General features: G+C 32.5%; 2 protein-coding genes across 2 annotated transcripts in view; both read right to left on the bottom strand.

Annotated features, from left to right (window-relative positions):
* Positions 1 to 20793, bottom strand: part of LOC125831060 (HMG-Y-related protein B-like) — a 195305-nt gene that overhangs the window by 126837 nt on the left and 47675 nt on the right. The window lies entirely within an intron of this gene.
* LOC125831059 (uncharacterized) lies at positions 16913 to 17731 on the bottom strand. The gene is made up of 2 exons (XM_049510250.1): positions 17623 to 17731; positions 16913 to 17539 (listed from the first exon to the last, which is right to left on the bottom strand). The coding sequence occupies exons 1-2, from the start codon at positions 17716 to 17718 to the stop codon at positions 17078 to 17080; spliced, it is 558 nt and encodes a 185-aa protein (XP_049366207.1). The 5' UTR covers positions 17719 to 17731; the 3' UTR covers positions 16913 to 17077.

The raw sequence follows: 20793 nt of genomic DNA, 5'->3' as shown, positions 1-20793 counted from the left end.
TAATGTGATGCATGTTGAAAAAACATAAGGAAGAATATGAAATATCATCATGTTGATAATCTCACGCAATGATTATGTATGTTATTTGTGATTGGTTGTTGATTCAGATACCACACCCGGTACAAAAGTATTACCAGTTGACTTGGATACTACGCCTGATATGAATACTAAGATTGATTGACTCGGGTACTGCACGGATAGACTAACAGTTTATGTGTGAATTTCATGGGTGAATGAAATTTACCTTTGTATAATGTGATGTATGGATGTTGGATCCTTGAGTGGTCTAATTTACTTGAAAAATGAGTTGGACTCATGTATGAATTTATGTATGATCATGTGGGACATGTTTCATGTGAACGTTAATTCTGGGTGAGGACTGAGAGTCTAAGTTGTGTTATGATTGTGATTTTAATTGCAAGTTATCTGTTTTACTAAGTTGTGATTACTAGATCAGCTTGATGACTAAAGTCTGGTGCACAATTTAAATGTTAGGACTGGATACGGTGATTCGGTGTTTAGAGCGTATCTGGTAAAAGGGATTTGAGGCAAGACAATTTAGTCTTGTATGTGGTTTATTAGAATAGGTCAAGGGCCAGGAGTTGGCATGAGAATTTGTGGAAGATTAGTAGGTTGGTTAATAGAGTGGGTGGTGGTCGTGTATCCATAAAGTCTCTATGTAACAAAGGGGTTAGGTTATGATATGATATCAGGTGGTGTAAAGGGTAGGTTTGAGAAGCCTTACGAAAACCAAAATGATGTAGTTGGCAGCGAAAGAAGGCGGGGTGACTTAAGAGAAAATGTATAAGTTTCACGAAGTAGTCTATATTAAGCATGCAAAAAGGGTGTTTCGGGGTCTTAATTTGTAATTAAGTTTCATGTTTCCTGATTATTTGTATTATACTATGTGGTAGGTTCAGATAGGTCGATGATGCCTATCAATATGCGTTGTTTGTACTGATACTATTCTTGCTATGCTAGTTGGCATAGTTCGATTGCAGGATTCAACGATGTTCCACATGTGAAGATGGTGATGATCTCCAACAACTTCTACTCTCCTTTCCTTATGGTGGGAGGCGTGTCGTGTTTCCTTTCGGTCATTATATCTTCTTAGTCGTCCTTGTATTTGCTTAGACTAGTTCCTTGGGAAGTAGTAGTGATCTCTTTTCTAAATAACTTGAGGGTTTTTGTATATCAATTTATTGTATTTTTCTATCTACTTAGGGTATTAGATTATGTTTTAAATTTATATTTTGCATGTTAGGATCGTTTTGGGTGTTGAGAGTTCTCCTATCTAAGTGTTAGAGTAGGTGTCCGCACGACCTAGTGGGTTAGACCATGACAAATATCATTCATTTAAAAAATTTAATCCATCTTTTTTTTATCATTTTAATTGACGTAGACTCCAATTCTCCAATAAAATAAGGATATTATATTAGATAGTCGGAATGATTTGAGCAGCATAATTTTTTTTATAAAAATAATACTTCTAATTACTTTTCGATCCTAACTTTAGAAAATAGTCATTATTATAGAGTATAACAATGCACCAAATATAATTTTATATATAGAATCTGAAAAACTAGAATGTACACATATTTTATCTTTATTATAGTTGGATAGAAATATTATTTTTAATAAATTTTTGACACAATGACACATTATCAAAATAAATTAAATATATATTGTGGAAAACAGGAAATGTAATAGTGTGAGTGTAAGTGTGACTGGTCAAAATCTTGGAATTGCTCATTGACACTCTGACATAAAACAAGGCATTTTTGAAGCATAAAAAGAAACCTTGGGAATATAATGCAATAAAAATAGGTGTCATGGGCAACTGTCAGTGTGGTATTATATGTTTTTCATTGTTTGCTTATGTGAATGATTTCTCATATTGACTTATCACACGTGGTGCTCATTGTTAATATTTTACTAATATTTACAAAGCAGAGTTTCGAAACAACGATAAAAAATTGTCTTCATAAATTATGAAATTAATTAAAGCTCGAGTCTGATAAGTAGTATTGTAATTGCACATATGACGTGAACGACAACATCTAAAATTTTGAATATGTAAGAAACTAATACTTTTATTTATTGAAAAAGGATTTAAAATGTCTTTAAAATAATTGAAATTGAACATAAATGTCATCCAATAGAAATTTGGTTCAAAATGCCCCTAAATTTAATTAATTGGGTGAACAATGCCATTTTCCTAATAAACGTATTATTATTTTTCTTCTTAAACATATTTTTTTCTACTAAAAATATTATTTTTTAAAGAACGATTTTCTTATAAAATCTATTTAACTAATAATAAGTTGAAGTATGTTTTTTCTTAATCTCAATTTATCGATTCAAATAGAATGTTTCTCATATATTTTCTTAATTGATAATATGTGTCATATATACAAGATTATAGTAACCATCATTAATCTTCATTTCGATAACGACTAAAAGTATTTTCAAACAAAATAGAAAATATTTTTTATTCTTAATCTTTTTTGAAATTGATTAAGAATAAACCTTTGCTTATATAATCCTTGATTTCACACCTAACATACAACAATTATAATGTAATGAAACACAAAAAATCATAACATTGCTTTAAAATACAAAATATCTTTAATAAAAATACAATTGACCCTTTATATTTAAATTTTTAAATCAAGGAATATATTAGTTAATGTTTATCCTAATTCAATTTGGAAAAGGTTAAGAATAATTTTTTTACTATTTTATTAGAAAAAAGAATTTCATCGCATCTAAATGTAAATTAATGAAGGGGCTACTACAATCTTATATATATGGGATTTGGCACCCCTCCATTTCGTCAAGTGCACGTCTAGATTAGAGACATGTGTCATATTTAAAGTTTAAAAGTCAAGATTGTATTATAATAACAAATATCATAACCATAGTTAAGTCAACTAATTCTAGAAAACTACTCTCCAAATTTGGTAAGGATTACAATATATTTTATACAAAATTTGATATTTATTAATATCATTAATTTCATATTATATTTTTGTAGTTAAATATTAAATTGTAAATTTCTAGTTTTAAACCAATTATTTTTAAAAATCATAAGAGATTGTTATTGTGCGTTCTTCTGATTACTTCTGATCAATTCCAATGTTCTCCTTTTTTTTTGGGATCATTTTCAGCTTATTTAATTCTACTAAACAATTGCTAGACCGGAAAATGATTTTTTTTGTCTATTGCTACAGTACATTTTTCAAAAAATAAATAAATTAAATAATTGGAGTGGATTAGTAAGATAAATAAAATAGATCATATCTTCTTATTTCTTATAATAAAATAGTTTAATATAAAATTAGAACAAAAAAAACATTTAAATTGATTGGGTGACTTTTTAAGTGAAATATCAATAGTTGAGTGACTTTCTAAGTAAAATATCAATAGTTGAGTGACTTTTGAGCTATAATTATTAATTTCATATTATATTTTTGTATTTAAATATTAAATTGTAAATTAAAAATATAAGATGAAATTAAAGATATTACTCCAATAAATATCAAATTTTGTATGGAATATATTGTAATTTTTACCAAATTTGGAGAATAGTTTTCTAAAATTAGTTGACTTAACTATGGTTATGATATTTATTCATATGATATAATCTTGACCTTTAAATTTTAAATATGACACATATCTCTAATCTAGAGCACTTGACGAAATGGAGGGAAATGGTAATGAAGGAGAGCCAGATCCATATATATGATATATATTATCAATTAAGTATGAGGTTATTCTATTTTAATTGATAAAATAAGATTTAAAAAAATTATTTAACTTTCTCATTAGTTAAGGGATTTTTAAAAGATATGAAATAAGAAATGTATATTAAAGAATAACTAGTTACTACTATATATTATTGACTAGTGAATCTTTATAAAATTATGTGTATTGAATTTCGTAATCACAAATATTTATTTATAAAAGACAATAAGATATGTTATTGTCACGACCTAAAAATAGGTGTGATGACACTCGTATCATCCTACCAAGACAAGTCAACCTAAAATCCGAATATAACGATAGAAATGCAGAAACTAAACTATCGATAAACATAAATGTGGATAACTTTGCCAATTCTTATAATACCCAAAATTTGTTTGTCACAGGCACAAGCCACTAATGTATTACAACTGAATTGAAATGAAATGCAAGTCTCAAATTTCTTTGTTTCTAAAGTAGAACAAGAACATAATAAGGAACAAGAGGGTCTGCCGAAGAGACAAACAACTACCTATCTAGTCTCCAAATAAAGCCTTAGACGAAGTAGAGAAGAAAATAATCATGCGGATCCAAATTTGAAACCTACACAAGTGTACAAGCAAGGGTGAGTACCAAACAACACGATACTCAACAAGCAAACTAATAACACAGAGTAAAGCAAAATTGTCATGACCCAGACCGTCGTGATTGACACCTATACTAACTCTCCGGTGGGGGAACCACTACTACAACCCAAACCAAGCAACTAAATCAATAACTAAGACATTTAAGTCAAACACTAAGGAAAAATAAAAATAGAGTTCCCATAAACTCTAACAAAAGTCTAACAATAATAACTAACAATGTGGAAGAATAACCTAGAACCTGAAAGTCAATGTACCAAAACATCTAACAATGAACCAAGTCTAAACAAGAAGGGATGCAACCCTAACTAATGAACTAATCAACTAGCTAAAACAAATGTCTAAGTCCGGAAATGGTGGACATAGACGAAAGAAAATTCCATGGTAGCCCGGAAGAATTGGCTCACCCTTGAATTTGAAACGAATATCACTGATCTTCTAAGCGAGGTCTGTCAATAGCCGCTTGAAGATGCCATGTACTCAACAAAAATAAGAGCAAATTCAGAATCAGTACACAACCATAGTGTACTGGTAGGATCACGCGGCTATCCTACTAGTGAAACATAAACAAGTCAAACAACATTATAATCACATGCATATATATCAACATATACAATATTATCAATATTTACGAACAACAAACAACTTCACATTTTATGTCAAATCATTGGTCCTCTCATGGAACCCAAACCCAAACAGTTAGCATGTCGGAACATGGCAATCAATCCCATAATTATGTCGGAACGTGGCAACCGATCCCATTTTTATATCGGAACCTGGCAACCGATCCAAGTTAGTTATGCCGGAACGTGGCAACCGATTCAAGTTAGTTATGTCGGAACGTGGCAACCGATCCATTCAACACACCACAATCACAATCACAAGTATATCATCAAGATCATACATTTAAGTCATGGTTTCATGGCAATCATCATTCATCTATCTAATTTACAACAAGTGTGATCAACATTGCAACATTCATACATATACAAGTATCATAATGAAGCAAGAACAAACATACATCACACAATCATAGAATCACAATCATCACCTACCTCGAAACAAGCTTGAAACCCTAAGAAACTTGATTCTTCCCTTTCCGGCCGGATTCGTTCCGTTTGTTCTTGGTCTACAAACAATCAATATAATACGAAAATCAATAAATAATCATTAATTACCTGAATTACTAACAATTCAATGAACCCTAGATCAAAAATCCATGATCCCAATTATCCAAATTAGGGTTGTTTCCACCTTAGAATCTATAACAAAACCCTCCCCCATCAACATTCACCCATTCTATTACATTCTACGGATAAAAAAATGGATTCGGGGAGTGAAAAGCTTACCTTTAGCCTCAAGAATGGTGAAAAACGAGTAGAAGTCGCCTGGGGTTCGTTCCTTAGCTCTAAAAATTGAAAATTTCCAAATAAAGTCTTTTAGGGATTTATTAATGACTTTAAGTCGCGTCGGGCCCGCCACAACGACCACTAACCGACCATAACGGTCTCGCCAAAGAGGCAAAAAGCGGGGCCAAGGCGACATTCTCGAGCCAGTGAGCTATTTAAAGAATTTCAACATTCCCATTTCACAACACACCTCTATCCCACGATGTTCAGTAAATACCCTTTACGCTAAGATCGATTTCAGGAGTTCTACTCGCCCGAATTCAATTCCGTAAAGTCGTACGGATTCCTTAACGAGTTATCTAACTACTCATCTAATCAAAATCATAATTACTTCACCCGATTGTTATTAGATTTCCCTACACCTCAAGGACTCCAATTTCGTCCAAATCTGGACAAGGTTGGGAAAATCCAAATACTATGAAAAAGTTTTCTGGCCCCAAATTTCCCCCTGTTGGCTTTTCTATAGCGACAGGAACATGTCGTTACAAAAATAGAATACAAGTACTCATTTCACACCCAACCACCACAAACTACAACCCGCACATAAATCAGTCCAACCTAACAATTCACAATTCAAGTAGCACATAGTTCAATAATATCCCTTAAACAATACAATTATCAACATCAACACCAAGTCCATCAATCATAAGGTCACCAAAGAAGTATCCACAAGTTCACAAATGATAAATGAGGTATAATGCAATGCAATGTCAAGTTAAGTGTTGCATGTCTGTCCTACGATACACATCTACTGAATTTCAGTCCAGAATCCATGGAGGACATTCTAGTCCATGCATTTGCTACGGGCGTGTGGCCGTATCCCAATTCCATGTCAATGTTTCCACTACAGACGTTTGGTCTGATCCCTATTTCCTCTCAATGTTTCCGCCACGACGTGTGGCACGATCCCTATTTCCTCTCATCCTCACCAATATCATCATAATAGTATTACATCATCAATGCAAACATAATAGTGCAATGAAAAATATGAGGATGATAACTCAACACCAATATCTAACAACAGTCAATCAAATCATAACATCAAGTGATTTATCTCATTCGGTCAATTGCTTTCAACATAGTCAAGTCATACAAATCAACAAGATTCTCATTTTAACCCAAGTTATTTAGCAAGTTCACATCTCAATTTACCATACATAATTCTTATGTAAATCTCTTCACCAATTCTGATTACTCCCCAACACATACAACGACAAATTACAAGATTCTACAAGCTTAACAAAGGTTTAGAAGTCTACTTGCCTTAATTTAATCAATCAATCACTCCAAAACTTGAGCTTTCCCTCTTTTTTGAGTCTCCAAATTAACACAAGCTATTCAAATACAAAATCACAATAAGAATTTGGTTATCAACAACCATATCAATATTTTTTCTGAACAGAGTCAAATCGACCCAAAAAATCTGATTCCTAAAATGAAGGGTAAATCTAGAAATTATTACATAAATATATTATCCAAAACATTTAATAATTATTTAAAAAATGAAGTTCAAACAAGCCTTAAATCATCATTTTTCATAAAGGATTGAGTTCTTTTAAAAAATTGCAATTTATAACTCAAAAACAAGATTTAAAGACTTGAATAATGACCGAAAAATGAGGATTTATGGTTAAAAGAAGTTATCTAATCAAAGAAAATAAAAAATTCCTTTTGAAATCTCCTACAATGAGTTGCTCGGGTTGAACAATGGGGAGAATAGGAAGAAATCCCGATTTTGAGGAAAGTTTTTGTTCATTTAAAAATTGCTCTTCGCGATCGCAATGACAGGATCTCACGATCGCGTTGAGTTAAAACTGGTCCACTCATTTAATTTGACTATCGTGATCGCGATAACCAACCACACGATCACGATTATCAGCAAAATAGTGCTTCACGATCGTGATGGTCATCCACACATCACAATGCACAACAACACACAACCTCGTGATCGCGGGCAAATCCATGTGATTGCGATGAAAAAATATCATTTTACCAGAAATAGAAAACCAGCAATTCTCCCAAGACTTAAAATTCATCGAATGGACCCTCAAAATTCTTCCGGAAGTCCGAATACACAAACCAGATATGCTATCCAACTAAATTTGATGTTTCGAACTCAATGAAACCATCTAAACACAAATTTGAGGTCTTTTTGACCACTTGTGAAACTTGAAAAAGACTAACATAACGCCTAAAAAGACCAAACCAAGCTCGGAACTTCTGAAAATTCAACCAAGACCTCTTGTGAACCTAAAGTCATCTTCCGAATCCAATGGAACCTTTTGAAATCCGATCCGAGCGTCCGAACTTCAAATATTGATCAAAGTCTACTCAAAGGCTAAAATTCCATAAACTAGAAACTTAAGACCTCAAATCCGCAAACAACTCCAAATCCGAAACCGACAACTCTCCTAGACCAAATCCCACATTTCGAAATTGATGAAATTTCATTCTGAGGTTCGAAACTTTGACTAAAACCAAAAACCTTTTTTAACCAACTTATGCCTTTCAGAACTAAAACTTCCAAAAAATCTCAACCTTTTACTCAAAGTTCGAAACCAACTTCACAAACTGATTTGAATTGACTCGGGGCAAATGTAAGGAGGAGTAAAACGGTAATTTTTACGAAAATTTCCAAAGATGATCTTCGGGGTCATTACAACTATGTATTATTGTGGCGCCTTAGGATATTCAATATTTTGTTTATGAACTGTGATTTGCCTATTTGGTAAGATTATATAAGAACCGAAGAAACTTTGATAGTTTTCACAACTTGTGTGAGATTTTCAGGTCTATGAGAGAAAATACAATTTAAAGATCTAAATTGTATGTCCAAACTGAACGTTAACTCTAAATCAATATAATTTTAAATCAGGATTCCATCTCACATTTCGATACGGCCCTAAATAAGGATTTTAACGCTCTCTCTTAACAAACAAAACTATAGACAAACAGAGAAAAGAGTTCAGTAGCTAAATGGTTGACTTATCAGAAACAACAGGTAAGCATGGGCCAAGAAATAATATAAAATCATTTTATTTAATTTTGCATTATCGTCACAAGTTTAATAGTTCTGTTTTGGTTTGTGGGATCTCAATAAAAATTGAATTCTTATATCACCTGTATAACTTATAATATAACACGTTGTTACTCTATTTTTCAGTTTATTTATCAAGTTTATTATGAAAGTATAATAAATGTCTATACATATATAATATCAATGCATAAACCTATAGTACATACATATTTAAACCACAAACATTGCAATTTCATCGTAGGTGATGATGAGATGTATATGATTTTACATATTCGAGCTCTGGGAATGATAAGATCCTAGTATCCGGTAATATTTTTTTCTTTTGAATGGGCTTTACACTAGGTGAAATCGTAAAAATTGTACTGAGTTAGAGGTATCGAAATTAGTTAATGTTTCAAAACGGATATGGAAAATTGAAAAAAACTAGTATTTGCATCAAGACCATCAATCAGTATGGCCACCTTTGAGAGTTTGAAGAGTTATATTCTTGTTGATCAGTTTATATGAATGTTAAACTATTTATAATTAATTCCATTATGATTTCTATTAGATTTGAACTTAAATACCTGAATGATAGATTGTTTAGTCTCTGACAGTATATATTCAATGAATTTAAGTTATTTTAAAAACGAAATTCCGAAAACAAGATATTAAAAGAAATTACTATGTGGATCTCAAAAATATTAGATGTGTGAAACTAGATCTTGTTTCCATTAATAATGGAGTCTAATTATATCGAGATCAGGATTTAAGTTCTATGAATTCAATTTTTAAGGTTCTTAGTACTTAATCGATTGTATTTTTGGAATTATGACTTCATATGTATTATTTGTTGCAATTTAATACATATATAATATATTTATGCTCTACATAGAATATCTTCTGATATGGATTATCAACCGATATACAAGTCGTTTATATACTCACAATTTGAACAACCTACGATATTTAGATACTAATATAACAATTAGAACTTGAATTAGCTAGATTGGAGAGTTCGATGGGAAATCTAAATAGTTATGAAAGGAGACTGAAGACATTTTATTATATACGAAGAACTCATGATTTTTTTTGAATGCTCAAACATCCAATCATTTGAAATAACAATCAACAAAAAAAGAATAGGTATTACTAGTTTACTACATGTTCCATTAGTAACATTCACTCGAAATGTTACGTAGATTTTGCTTGTGTTTAATTTTTTCTGATTAACATAAATAAAACAAAGAACAAAGACCTTTTTTTAAGTGCATAAAAGGGGCATGGGTTAAAGAGGACTTGTTGATTAGTATTTGTCAATTGATATGGAATTTTAGAATTAATTAATTAATTAAGTGGAAACTTTATTTTAATTTGTAATTAAGAATATGGCAGGCTTTTGCACATTTAATTGTGGTGTGCTGCAGTTGAGAAATTTGAGCTATATATATATTTCAGCAAGAATACAAATGAATGCAACAAAAATTTAATCAATTGTCAGGTAGCATGTGTAAATTTTTGACTAGTTTTGTTATTTATTTTTTTACCTTGTGGCTGCTAAGGGAGGACTGATAGAAATTCTATACACGTTGGTAATCAATCTATAAAAGAACAGTTCGATGTATAAAATATATTTTATGATAAAGATTTGAAAAAGATCGCACCCTAAAAGATGTGTTATAAATAGTCCATCTTAAAATACTTTCATGATTTGAACATGTAACCTTCTATTCAATCACTTTACACCAAAAATCAAAATTGAATAGTTGAATTAGAGAACTGCTACCTGGGTGTTACATGGTAGAAATATGCCTGCTGAATTGAAAGATAATTTCGATAGAACAATTATAAAATCAACAATGTTATATGAGAGTGAATGTTGGGCTGCTAAAGTCAAAGGTATTTATAAGATGAGTATTGTAAAAATGCGGATATTAAGATGAATGTGAGGTCACACAAGACTTTGGCAAATTTAAAAATCACCCTATTCACGAAAAGGTTCAAATCCCGTTGATCATCACTAACCCATTAAGTAACCATTAGGGTATTTTTAAATCAAACTATTGACGATAAAGATATTTTTAAATCAAACTATTAACTGATGACATTTTTGATCAATTTTACATAGTTTAAAAGTCCTTTTGACGCTTTTTTGTTTTATTTCTTAATTAAGTAAATATAGTTCTATTAACAAAAAGAGTAAATATAAACATTTGTTCGATGTCGAAGATACATATGTACCATTTTTAAATCAAGTGATTTATTTTCTCTAAATCACAAATGTGAGGGGTATATATATTTTCTCCTTTTCCTTATAAAAATTAATTATTAAGCTACTAAAATGCATTCGTAAAGCATTATTGACCTCGTACACATTTGAGTGTTATTTCAACATAGGATCTTAGTAGCTTAGTAGTTCTTATCATCACACTTTCACTTTATTGGCGAAGGTTCGATTTCTCACATTATAATCATTTTTTTTTCATTCTCTCTTCCCCTATCACCGATATAATAATATATTTTTCAAAAACAATATTATTTACACAAAATTTAGATTAAAAGGGAAGATGATCACAAACATCTGCTTTAAGGAGCCTTATTTATTTTATATGCGAAATTGATTTATTTTTTCTCGCAAGCTTATCGTTTTGGGAATTTGTTCAAATGTATGCGACCCAGACTTGAAAATTCACGTTTGTTTGTCTCAGATGTTTTCGTACGAACTGTGTCGGTGTGAATACACACATACATCATACATTTTTTCCTGAGTTTTGGTATTGTCACACTTCGAGCATACACCTTAGATGTGACTGACACTCAAGAAGTACCACTTTTTATCCCCAAACGAATTCTTGGCTTGACTGACTACTTAGTGGATGACTCACTTAAGCAATAATTGACTTAAGGCATAATTAAATCAGTTACTAAAAAATTCATCTCATAAATTCTAGAAAATACCCAATAGCCATACTTATAGTTTGTAGAACAACTCAAAAGAAAGTAAATACTGAGAGACAACTCGACTCTGTCTATCCATGAAGCCTCTATTATTAAAGAAGAATGTCGGGACAAGACCCACGACATCTCAAAACTACTAACTAGAAAATAAATGTAAAGTACTCCGGAATGCAAGGTGGCTCACAAAAAACTAGTTGAAGTGTAGAGTGATCTCAACGAATCGTCTGTTGATGATCTTGAACACCTGTATCTGCATCATAAAAAAGATGCACGTTGAATGACATCAGTACATGTGAATGTACGAATGTGTAATATAGCTGAAGCGAAATAATTGAGTGAAAGGACTGCAATAGATAACAATATGTTGAATGTAAAGAAATATAGGAATTAAGTCATTTAAAGCTTTACAAAATACTTACTCATCTCTGAACTCAACATAATAAGTGATATATTAAAATACACTTTAACTTTATTGGGAGATTCTCTAATCGACAACCATCACTATGACCTACATAATGATACAATGTCTTGGTCATGCCGTCAGAACTGCCCTATACCTTGTCGAGGTATGAGACCTCTCAACTAAGTGTATCCACTAAGCAATAAAGATTCATCTAAAATGTAGATCTTGTACCCATGTTGGCAAGACATGATTTATGAGTATTTTGAGTTGTCTAAACTCATCTCTATATCGGTGTTTAATACTACTCTCAATAATATATATACTGATGCTCAAATGTATAAAACATACATTTTCTCTGGTTTGAGATAATTGCTCAAACTATCCTCTTAAAAGAGGTAACTGCTCTGAAATATCTCTAAACTCATTGCTCATTTAGAGAATAAGGTTTCTCTTTGCTCAATGTAAAAACATTTTCTCTTGGTTAGATAACTACTCAAAAAGGCCTTTTAAGAGGTAATTGCTCTGTACTCAATCTTTCTAAAAACTCTTTTACTTTTCTCAAAATAATACACTCTTTCTTCATGTAAAAATAAAACACTTGGGAAATACTTAGTTGCCTTATACTCTTGCTCAAATCTTGGTTAAAACTCTTTCTAATATTCCTTTTTATTTTCTCAAAAACTCAATTTCAGACAAAAATATTGTCTTTAAAAGATTCTCAAAATTTATAACTCAAAATAGGGTTCATGCTGAAATATAGACATGAACAACTCAACTCAAGGATCTCAAAACAATATAGAAAAACTCAATACTTAGAACTCAGAACTCAATGATACTACTCATCTCAAGAATACTCAATTAATAGTATTCATGTTGTTTTATTTAAAAAACATAACTATAAGAATCGCCACTTAATTTTTAAGGTAAAATTAAGAAAACTGATTCTTCAAAAGATTAAAACAGGAAATCAATTGAAAAATATTTAAAGGGGGTTTGGAGTTCTTATTAGCATTTCGGGAAGGGTTTGAAAGCACCCGAAATGTCCGCTAATATGCGGTTATTCGATAATTAACTATTTGACTAATACTTTTAAAAGATAAGCTTGCTTAATGACTTTAGGAAATTAACAACTTAAGAGTTTAAAATAACTAAGGGGGGAAAGGGAAAATGTTATAAGGATAATATTTAGGTAAATATTCTTAAGTCAAGTAAAAATAAATGTGTTTAATTTTTAGTAGTTAACACAAAACGGTTATTCTTTTGGGGAATTTAATTTCGAAAACCTTAAAATTATTAGTAAATAATAGCAAGTAAATAACCAAGACGTCTGGATGCTAAAAGGAAAGAGATTTGGGCCCAAGTCTGGTTTTCTGTCCGTCTGGGGTCAGTACTTGGGCCTAATTTCGTTTTGGGCCTTTGGCCCAAATCCACATGTCCTACAAACTAACAAGGTAATGATAATTAAAAATAAATGGGCTTTTTGCCCAATTACAATACAGTACGAAAACTGAAATTGGGGCTTTTGGGGCCCATTTTCGCTGCTTTTATACAGTGTATATAGTGAGTGTGTATCACTGTATATTTCTGTATTTCTTGCATATATTGATGTATACAACGTGTATACAACCCTTCTTGGACTCTTGAACACCTGTATATCGACTTTCGAGGACCTGTATTTCGCTGCTGATATGATTTGAACTATACTGGATCGCAAATGACTCGCGCTTGGGGCCTCCATGGCCCAACTAGAAATGCAAATGGGAAAAAAATCAAATCCGAATGAATTCTCTCGAAATATCACATACAACAAGAAAAATAATGAATTAGTATATGATAATAATAATCATATTAATTCAACTCAATTGCAATGAGGACAATCCATTAAGAAACCAAAATTCACAATACGACCAGTGACCTCCTTAAAAAAAAACATATTAACACCTCAGGGAATCATGGCTACAAATGAGGAAGTTAACACATGCAAACTTATTACCTTCAACACATGGAAATAAAGAGGACAACAACCAATCAAGAGCTGAAAAATTCAAATTGAAAAGACAAAGAGAAGACCAAGCACTTTCCACATCTTTTGAGCAAAACAGTAACTAGATTTTAGTCAAGATGAACAAAATTTCCACCATCAATCTAATGAATCCTAACTCATGATAACTAATATATAAACGGAAAAGGGTCATATTTGCCCTTGTACCCTTAGAAAAAGGTCATTATTTACCCTTCGTTATACTTTTTTGATATATTTGCCCCTACCATCCTACTTTGGGCACATATTTGCCCTTGTACAGTTAACTTATCATGACACCATTTTTATAAGCCTATGTGGCGCCTACATGGCTCCATGTGTATATATTTTTATTATAATAAAAAAATTACTTTCTATTTAGTATTATATTCGACCCATTTAGTAAAATTTGACCCAACCATTAACCCGATTCTAATATCCACTCTCTCATACCACTTTACCCATTAAAACAAAGATAATACAGAGACAATGGTCTTCAGTTTTCTCCCGTCGCTCGTAATATCTCAGAAGAAGTCCTAGAGAAAAGATTGTTGAGAAGCAAAACTGTGTGTGGAAATAAACATGTCAATTAGCGCGCGAAAAGAAAAAATGCAGAGACAACTTAGATTGAAGGCTTTGATACAGAGAAAAGAGTCATTCATGTCTTGATTCTGCTAATTGGTCGGGTTTCTTGTCCGTCGCTTTAGTTTTACATCTTTAGTTACCGAGTAAGCGAGAGTGAGAAGTTTGAATTTTGATACAGTTACGAATTGTGGTGGACAGTGAGAGTGAAGTGGATTTGCTGGTACAGACTCGGCACCTCTGTGATATTGTCGTCCTTGTCATCTGAGGTCTTGCACAGAGGTTTAGCAACACCTCAATCAATTCCCTTCTTGAGATAGAGACCTAGTAACATATCATGTTCTTTTTTGTGTACATTAGTTGGTTTTTTCTGTCTCTAACTCCAGTAGTTTGGTGTTGGTTTTTGTGATTTTGTTTTCTGTTTTTTGGTGAGGTATTTAGTTTCATCTGCTATGCATTTTGCTTCTTCCATTAGCTTCTTATTATGCTTATGCAAGTTAGCTTGGTATTGTTTATGTAAATATGACATATCTTTGTGTATGAAAATACATAAGAAATACCGATTTGTGTATGATAGTTCACAAAAAAATTAGTGTAATTTATTCATATCGAATGTTCAACTTCAGCATTACTAGCAAGATGTGTCTTGTGTCCAATGTACAATATATGATAATGTGATTATGGGAAACTTTACTAGCTATTACAGGAAAGCTTATTGCACTCTGAGAATCGTAACGTCTAATTATAAGTCACATATCAATTTTGGAGTTGAAGGCTGCAGGTTCAATTCCCAGTTCATCACCATATGATCCTTTTGCATAACTTGTAGCCTGATAAGAGTGCAGAGGCCGTCACAGCCATGAAAGCAATAAAAGACATGCAAACAACAAGACAATTAGAATTTAGAGTTCAAAATAGACTTCTAAATCTAAAGGATCACAAAAATAGACTTCTAAATCTAAAGGATCACAACTTATATGTTCCAATGTCAAAATACTGCATTCATATAAATTATCTAGCCAATACAAGACAATTAAAATAGCTACTTCAGCATAATAGAGCTCTGCACAAATACAAACACATACACACAAAATGTAGTTGCAGATTAAACACCATTTCAGCATGTTAACATTTCACAATCTAACCACTATTTTCAGCAACAACAGGACAACTACATCATAACTAATATAAAGTGGCATAATGTGAAATTCATGTTCAATGTTCACCATAAAAAAAGAGTAAACTGAAAAGACATTAACTAAAAAGTATTGTCATAATCAGTAATTAAAACCCATGAAACATAACAAAAATATTTTTCAACCCAATAGATCACTTTTGTCCTCTTCTTGGCTTCAGTTTCTTAATATTTTGCCTATTTTGCATCTCCAATTGACCTTGAGTTATAGCAGTTTTTCCCTTCCATGTGAGGTTGGTTGGTGAGTAGGGAAGATTTGAAAGAACACTCACTCCATTGTGATCACCAACAAAGTTAATAATCCTTGTTCCAGAAGGAATTGGTCCTTCTTGCCTGGCTCAGAATATTGCATTTTCTGACACTACCATTGGCCTTATAGTAGGATCTGGATCATGATTTGGGAAGTTGATTGTCAAATCTGGATGAACGGTATGTTGCAATGTAGTAGCATCTGGCTTGCTTGATCTTTGCTTTGAAGTTTCAAATAACTCAAAATCTGGCGTCTTACTTGGAATGTTTGGTCTTAGACCTGAAAACTGTGGTGCATGATGCATCACTGTTGGTGTAGACATGAAGTTCACAACTTGGCTTGCTTGGGTTGATTGGGGTGCTGTTAGGTTTATCTCTTCAGGTTCATCAATTAATTTCCTGGTTCTTTTCATTGGCTTTGTATTGACAAGCTATTGTAGGTAAAAAATACAAGTTAGAAATCAAACTTTAGGAAAAAAGTAAGTTGCTATTAGCATTGAAGATATTTTACCTTTTTACATCCTTTACTGTTGTGGTTTGGCTCTCCGCAACTGTTACATGTCATAACTCTTCCCTTTCTTGAACTTGCCCACTCGCCTTGCCTCTTAATTGCCTCATCTTTTTTTTCTGACCCGTTTAGTTTTGGGTCTGCCGACCATCTTCACTAGATCAGGTGGTTCCATTGCTTGATGTGGATTCACCTTCCAAATTTTTTCACTTCTAACAGGTTGCAATTTGTGCCTATAGGTAAGCAGGAATGCCTCTTTGCTATACCACCAACTCATTTCACTCAAAGGGTCCAACTTGTTGTACAACATTGCAGAAATTGCATGTGGGCATGGAATTCCATTTAGATCTCATTGTCTACATGTGCATCTCTTGAAAATCATATTTACAGTATGCCTATCACAACCTTCTGTGATCTCATATCCATAATCACCATTGAAATTAACCTTACATTTTTGAGCAATTTTCATGTACTCATTGAACAATTGCATACTATTTGGGCTAAACTCAGTAGCCCAAAATCTCACTTCATCGTCCCTTTTTCTCAATTGGTTCATGACTTTAATTCTGATTTCTTCAAGAATTTTGATGATTGGTTTGCCTCTAGCTTCTAGAATCCATTTATTCACCGATTCTGTGAAATTGTTCACCACTTCATAGTTCTTGCACACGGTGTCAAAATAGGCTCTACAGCACACATTGGGAGGATATTTCAGTAAATCTTCAGCTGCTGTTTTATCTAAAGAACAAATCATATTGAGTTTGTCTTTGAAATCTTCCTCATATGTGGTCCATGAACACCACCAAAATACCTTCTGTTTTATCTAAAGAACAAATCATATTGAGTTTGTCTTTGAAATCTTCCTCATATGTGGTCCATGAACCACCAAAATACCTTCTGCAGTTCCCCTGACCTCCATGTTTTGCACCAGTTTACTTCAACATGTTTTGCACAAAATCTGTGATGTGATTCAAGAAACACATCTTTCATTGCTTGAAGTAATCCCTGTATGATAAAATTAACAAAAAGAATGAATTTCTATTTTTTCATTTTAGTAATGTCCAGAACTGGAATGAAGGACCTGTCTAGTGCTTTCATTTTACTTCTGACCACAATTTTAATTTAAGAATTGGACAATTCTTCAATTTTAAGTTTTGGACAGAAGTAAAATGAAAGAACTGGACAGCGATTGAAGCTTTAGAAATGAACTTAAAAGTTAATGTAAAAAAGAATTAGCTGGAAAAAATAATTCAGATATGTTACCTTCTGCATGTCTGAAATGAACGTTATTCCTGTCACGACCCGAGCCTACACCCTGAACGTGGCCGGCACTCGAAGACCATTGCTGGTCCCTAAGCGAACCCCATTCTGGCTGACTACAAGCGGAAAACTGATTCAAGCATACAAAGCTTAAAAACTGAAATAAAAGTTCATAAAACTTAAATACAAACTTTAAGTCCAAAGAAAACTCTGTATAATAAAATATATACAACTCGCCATAAAAAGGCAACTTTAGTCTTTAAAACATTTAATAAAATAAATGATACAGACTTCTCAACTGTACTGACTATCTATGAAGCCTTTAACTGATAAAGATGGAAGTCGGGACAAGACCCACGACATCTTAACAACTGATATAACTGAAAGGTAAATGAAATCCTCCGAAAGCAAGGAGGCTCGCCATAACTAACTCGAACTCTCAGATGTATCAACGAAGCTCCTGTTGATGATCCTGAATACATGTTTCTGCATCATGAAAAGATACAGGCCAAATGGCTCAGTACGTGGAATGTACGAGCATGTAAGAGGAATTCTAAAACATAAACATAAGCTTGAAACTTGATAGAAATGAAACATACTTACCTCTTCTCAAACTTACTCAACTCAAGGAATACTCAAGGGTACTCAAAACTACTCAAACTTACTCAACTCAGAAGTACTCAAGGATAAGATACTCAACTCCGAGATTAGATACTCAACTCAAGGATATAATATTCGACTCAAAGATATGATATTCGACTCTGGATACTCAACTCTGGATACTCAACTTTGAATACTCAACTAAATATGACTGAACTCATTTCAATATAAAGCAATTTAAAACAAGTGCAATATAAAGAAATAAACTGTTTAAAAACATGCTGTCAAATCTATGTGTATGCAAGGATACAACATAACTCTGAAATGTATATAAAAATACAATAAACTGATGTATATAAAAATACAATAACTTCTGTGGGAGTTTCTCTAACCGACAACCATCACATAAGAGCTATAGTGATGATACAATGATCTACCTCACGCTGCCAGCGCATCCTATACCCGGCCAAAGGTATAGGACCTGAACTACTAATGGATCCACTAGTCTATGTGAAAAAGGATCATCTAAAAAGTATGACCCTTTTTCTACCCATGATGGCTACATGGTTTATGAGGGCTGTGAGTTGTCTGAACTCTCCCCCATATCGGTGCTCAATACTACTCCCAAAATATACTAGCTCTTATGTTTTAAAAACATACTTTTTTTCTGCTGATTTGAGATAATTGCTCAAAAACTTAGCTCAAAGGCTATCTTGGAAATCTCAGTTTCCCTGCTTGCTTCATTTAGAAAGCTATTACTCTTTTCTGAAAACTAGCCCGAAAGCCCTTTGGAAATCTCAGTTTCCGTTCTTATTTAAATGTGAAAACATTTATAAACTCTTTGGGAATACTTAGTCCCCATATACTTTTGAAGAAAAGGACTTCAAACTTTACTCTTTACTCTTTTCTGAACTCAAAACTTAAGTCTTTAAACAAAGTTAAAACGTTTGTAAAAGACTTCTTAAAATATGGTTCATACCGAATTATGGACATGAACTACTAAATGCAAGATTTTCAATAACCATAGATAGAACTCAAATACTTGGAACTCAAGAACTTCAATGATACTACTAATTTCAAGAATGCTCAACTCAGAGGGTTCATGCGGAATTATGAGCATGAACGACTCAACTCAAGGACTCAAAGATACTTCTCTTCTCAAGACTGCTCGACTTATAGGATTCATGCGGAATTATGGGCATGAACAATTCAACTCAAAGACTTTATGGGTAACATGTAATAGTCCCATGCTTAGAAATATAATCTCAAAGGGGATTAGGAACTCAATACTCAAGACTTAGAACTTGAAGATACTACTCCTCTCAAAGATACTCAACTTCTGGAGTTCATGCGGAATTTATGGGCATGAACGACTTGACTCGTAAGTCTACATAACATTATGAAACTCATGTATGTGACTCTTCTCATTCTCTGACTTACTTCCTCAAAACTTAGTTCAAATCGATAGTTGATCTCAAAGGATTCACAATTGAACTCAAAGGCTTTCTTGAACTCTACTCTTAACTCTCTCTTGAATTTGAATTATGAATTCAAGAGTTATGATTCATGATATAAAGGATCTCAATAACAATATAGATATTCGATAATTAGGAATAGAACTTTTAAAAGAAACATGAATTCAAGAACTCAAAATCAACTTATCTCAAGAATACTCAAATCTAGGGAAAGTATCGTAGATTACTCTTTTTCTGATCTGAAAGTAGATGTAGGGCGTGAGGACGAACTAGTCCAACACTATGATAGCCTTACATACCTAGAAGAACAAGATTCTTGAAGAATCTTGAAGAATCTTTAATAATCTTAAAGAAGAACTTGATTAGAAGCCTTGAAACCCTAGCTTGAAGGTAAACAATCAAGAAGACCTTTCTTGAGATTCTCGAGTTAGTTTATTAAAATCTCTATAGCCAAAAATTATGATTTTCATGAGTGAAGATGTAAATCTGACTGTTTTGAGCCTTTTATTAGTCAATAATTTCATTTATGGTTTCTTGGAGGTAAAAAGACAAAAATGACTCTTTTAAATATCTTCCCGTCGGCTAATTCGTAACAGCACTGTATAGGTTACTAAAATAGTCATAACTTTTTACTCATATATTGGATTGACGTGAAACTGGTGGGGTTGGAAAGTAGATTCAATTACCTTTAATTGGATAGGCTATGGCTCACGTAACTCTTAATATTCTA

Source organism: Solanum verrucosum, unplaced genomic scaffold, assembly GCF_900185275.1.
Source record: "Solanum verrucosum unplaced genomic scaffold, falcon-dt-bn FXZP01000049.1, whole genome shotgun sequence".
Taxonomy (NCBI): Eukaryota; Viridiplantae; Streptophyta; class Magnoliopsida; order Solanales; family Solanaceae; genus Solanum; species Solanum verrucosum.
This window is presented reverse-complemented; position numbering and strand designations above follow the sequence as displayed.

Bases quoted from the DNA above. Each gene is read 5' to 3' on its own strand.
- LOC125831059 (XM_049510250.1), bottom strand. From the start codon at position 17,718: ATGAAAGATGTGTTTCTTGAATCACATCACAGATTTTGTGCAAAACAT. The intron at 17,540-17,622 runs GTATTTTGGTGG...ATAAAACAGAAG, and splicing joins GGTCAGGGGAACTGCAGAAG to GTATTTTGGTGGTGTTCATG.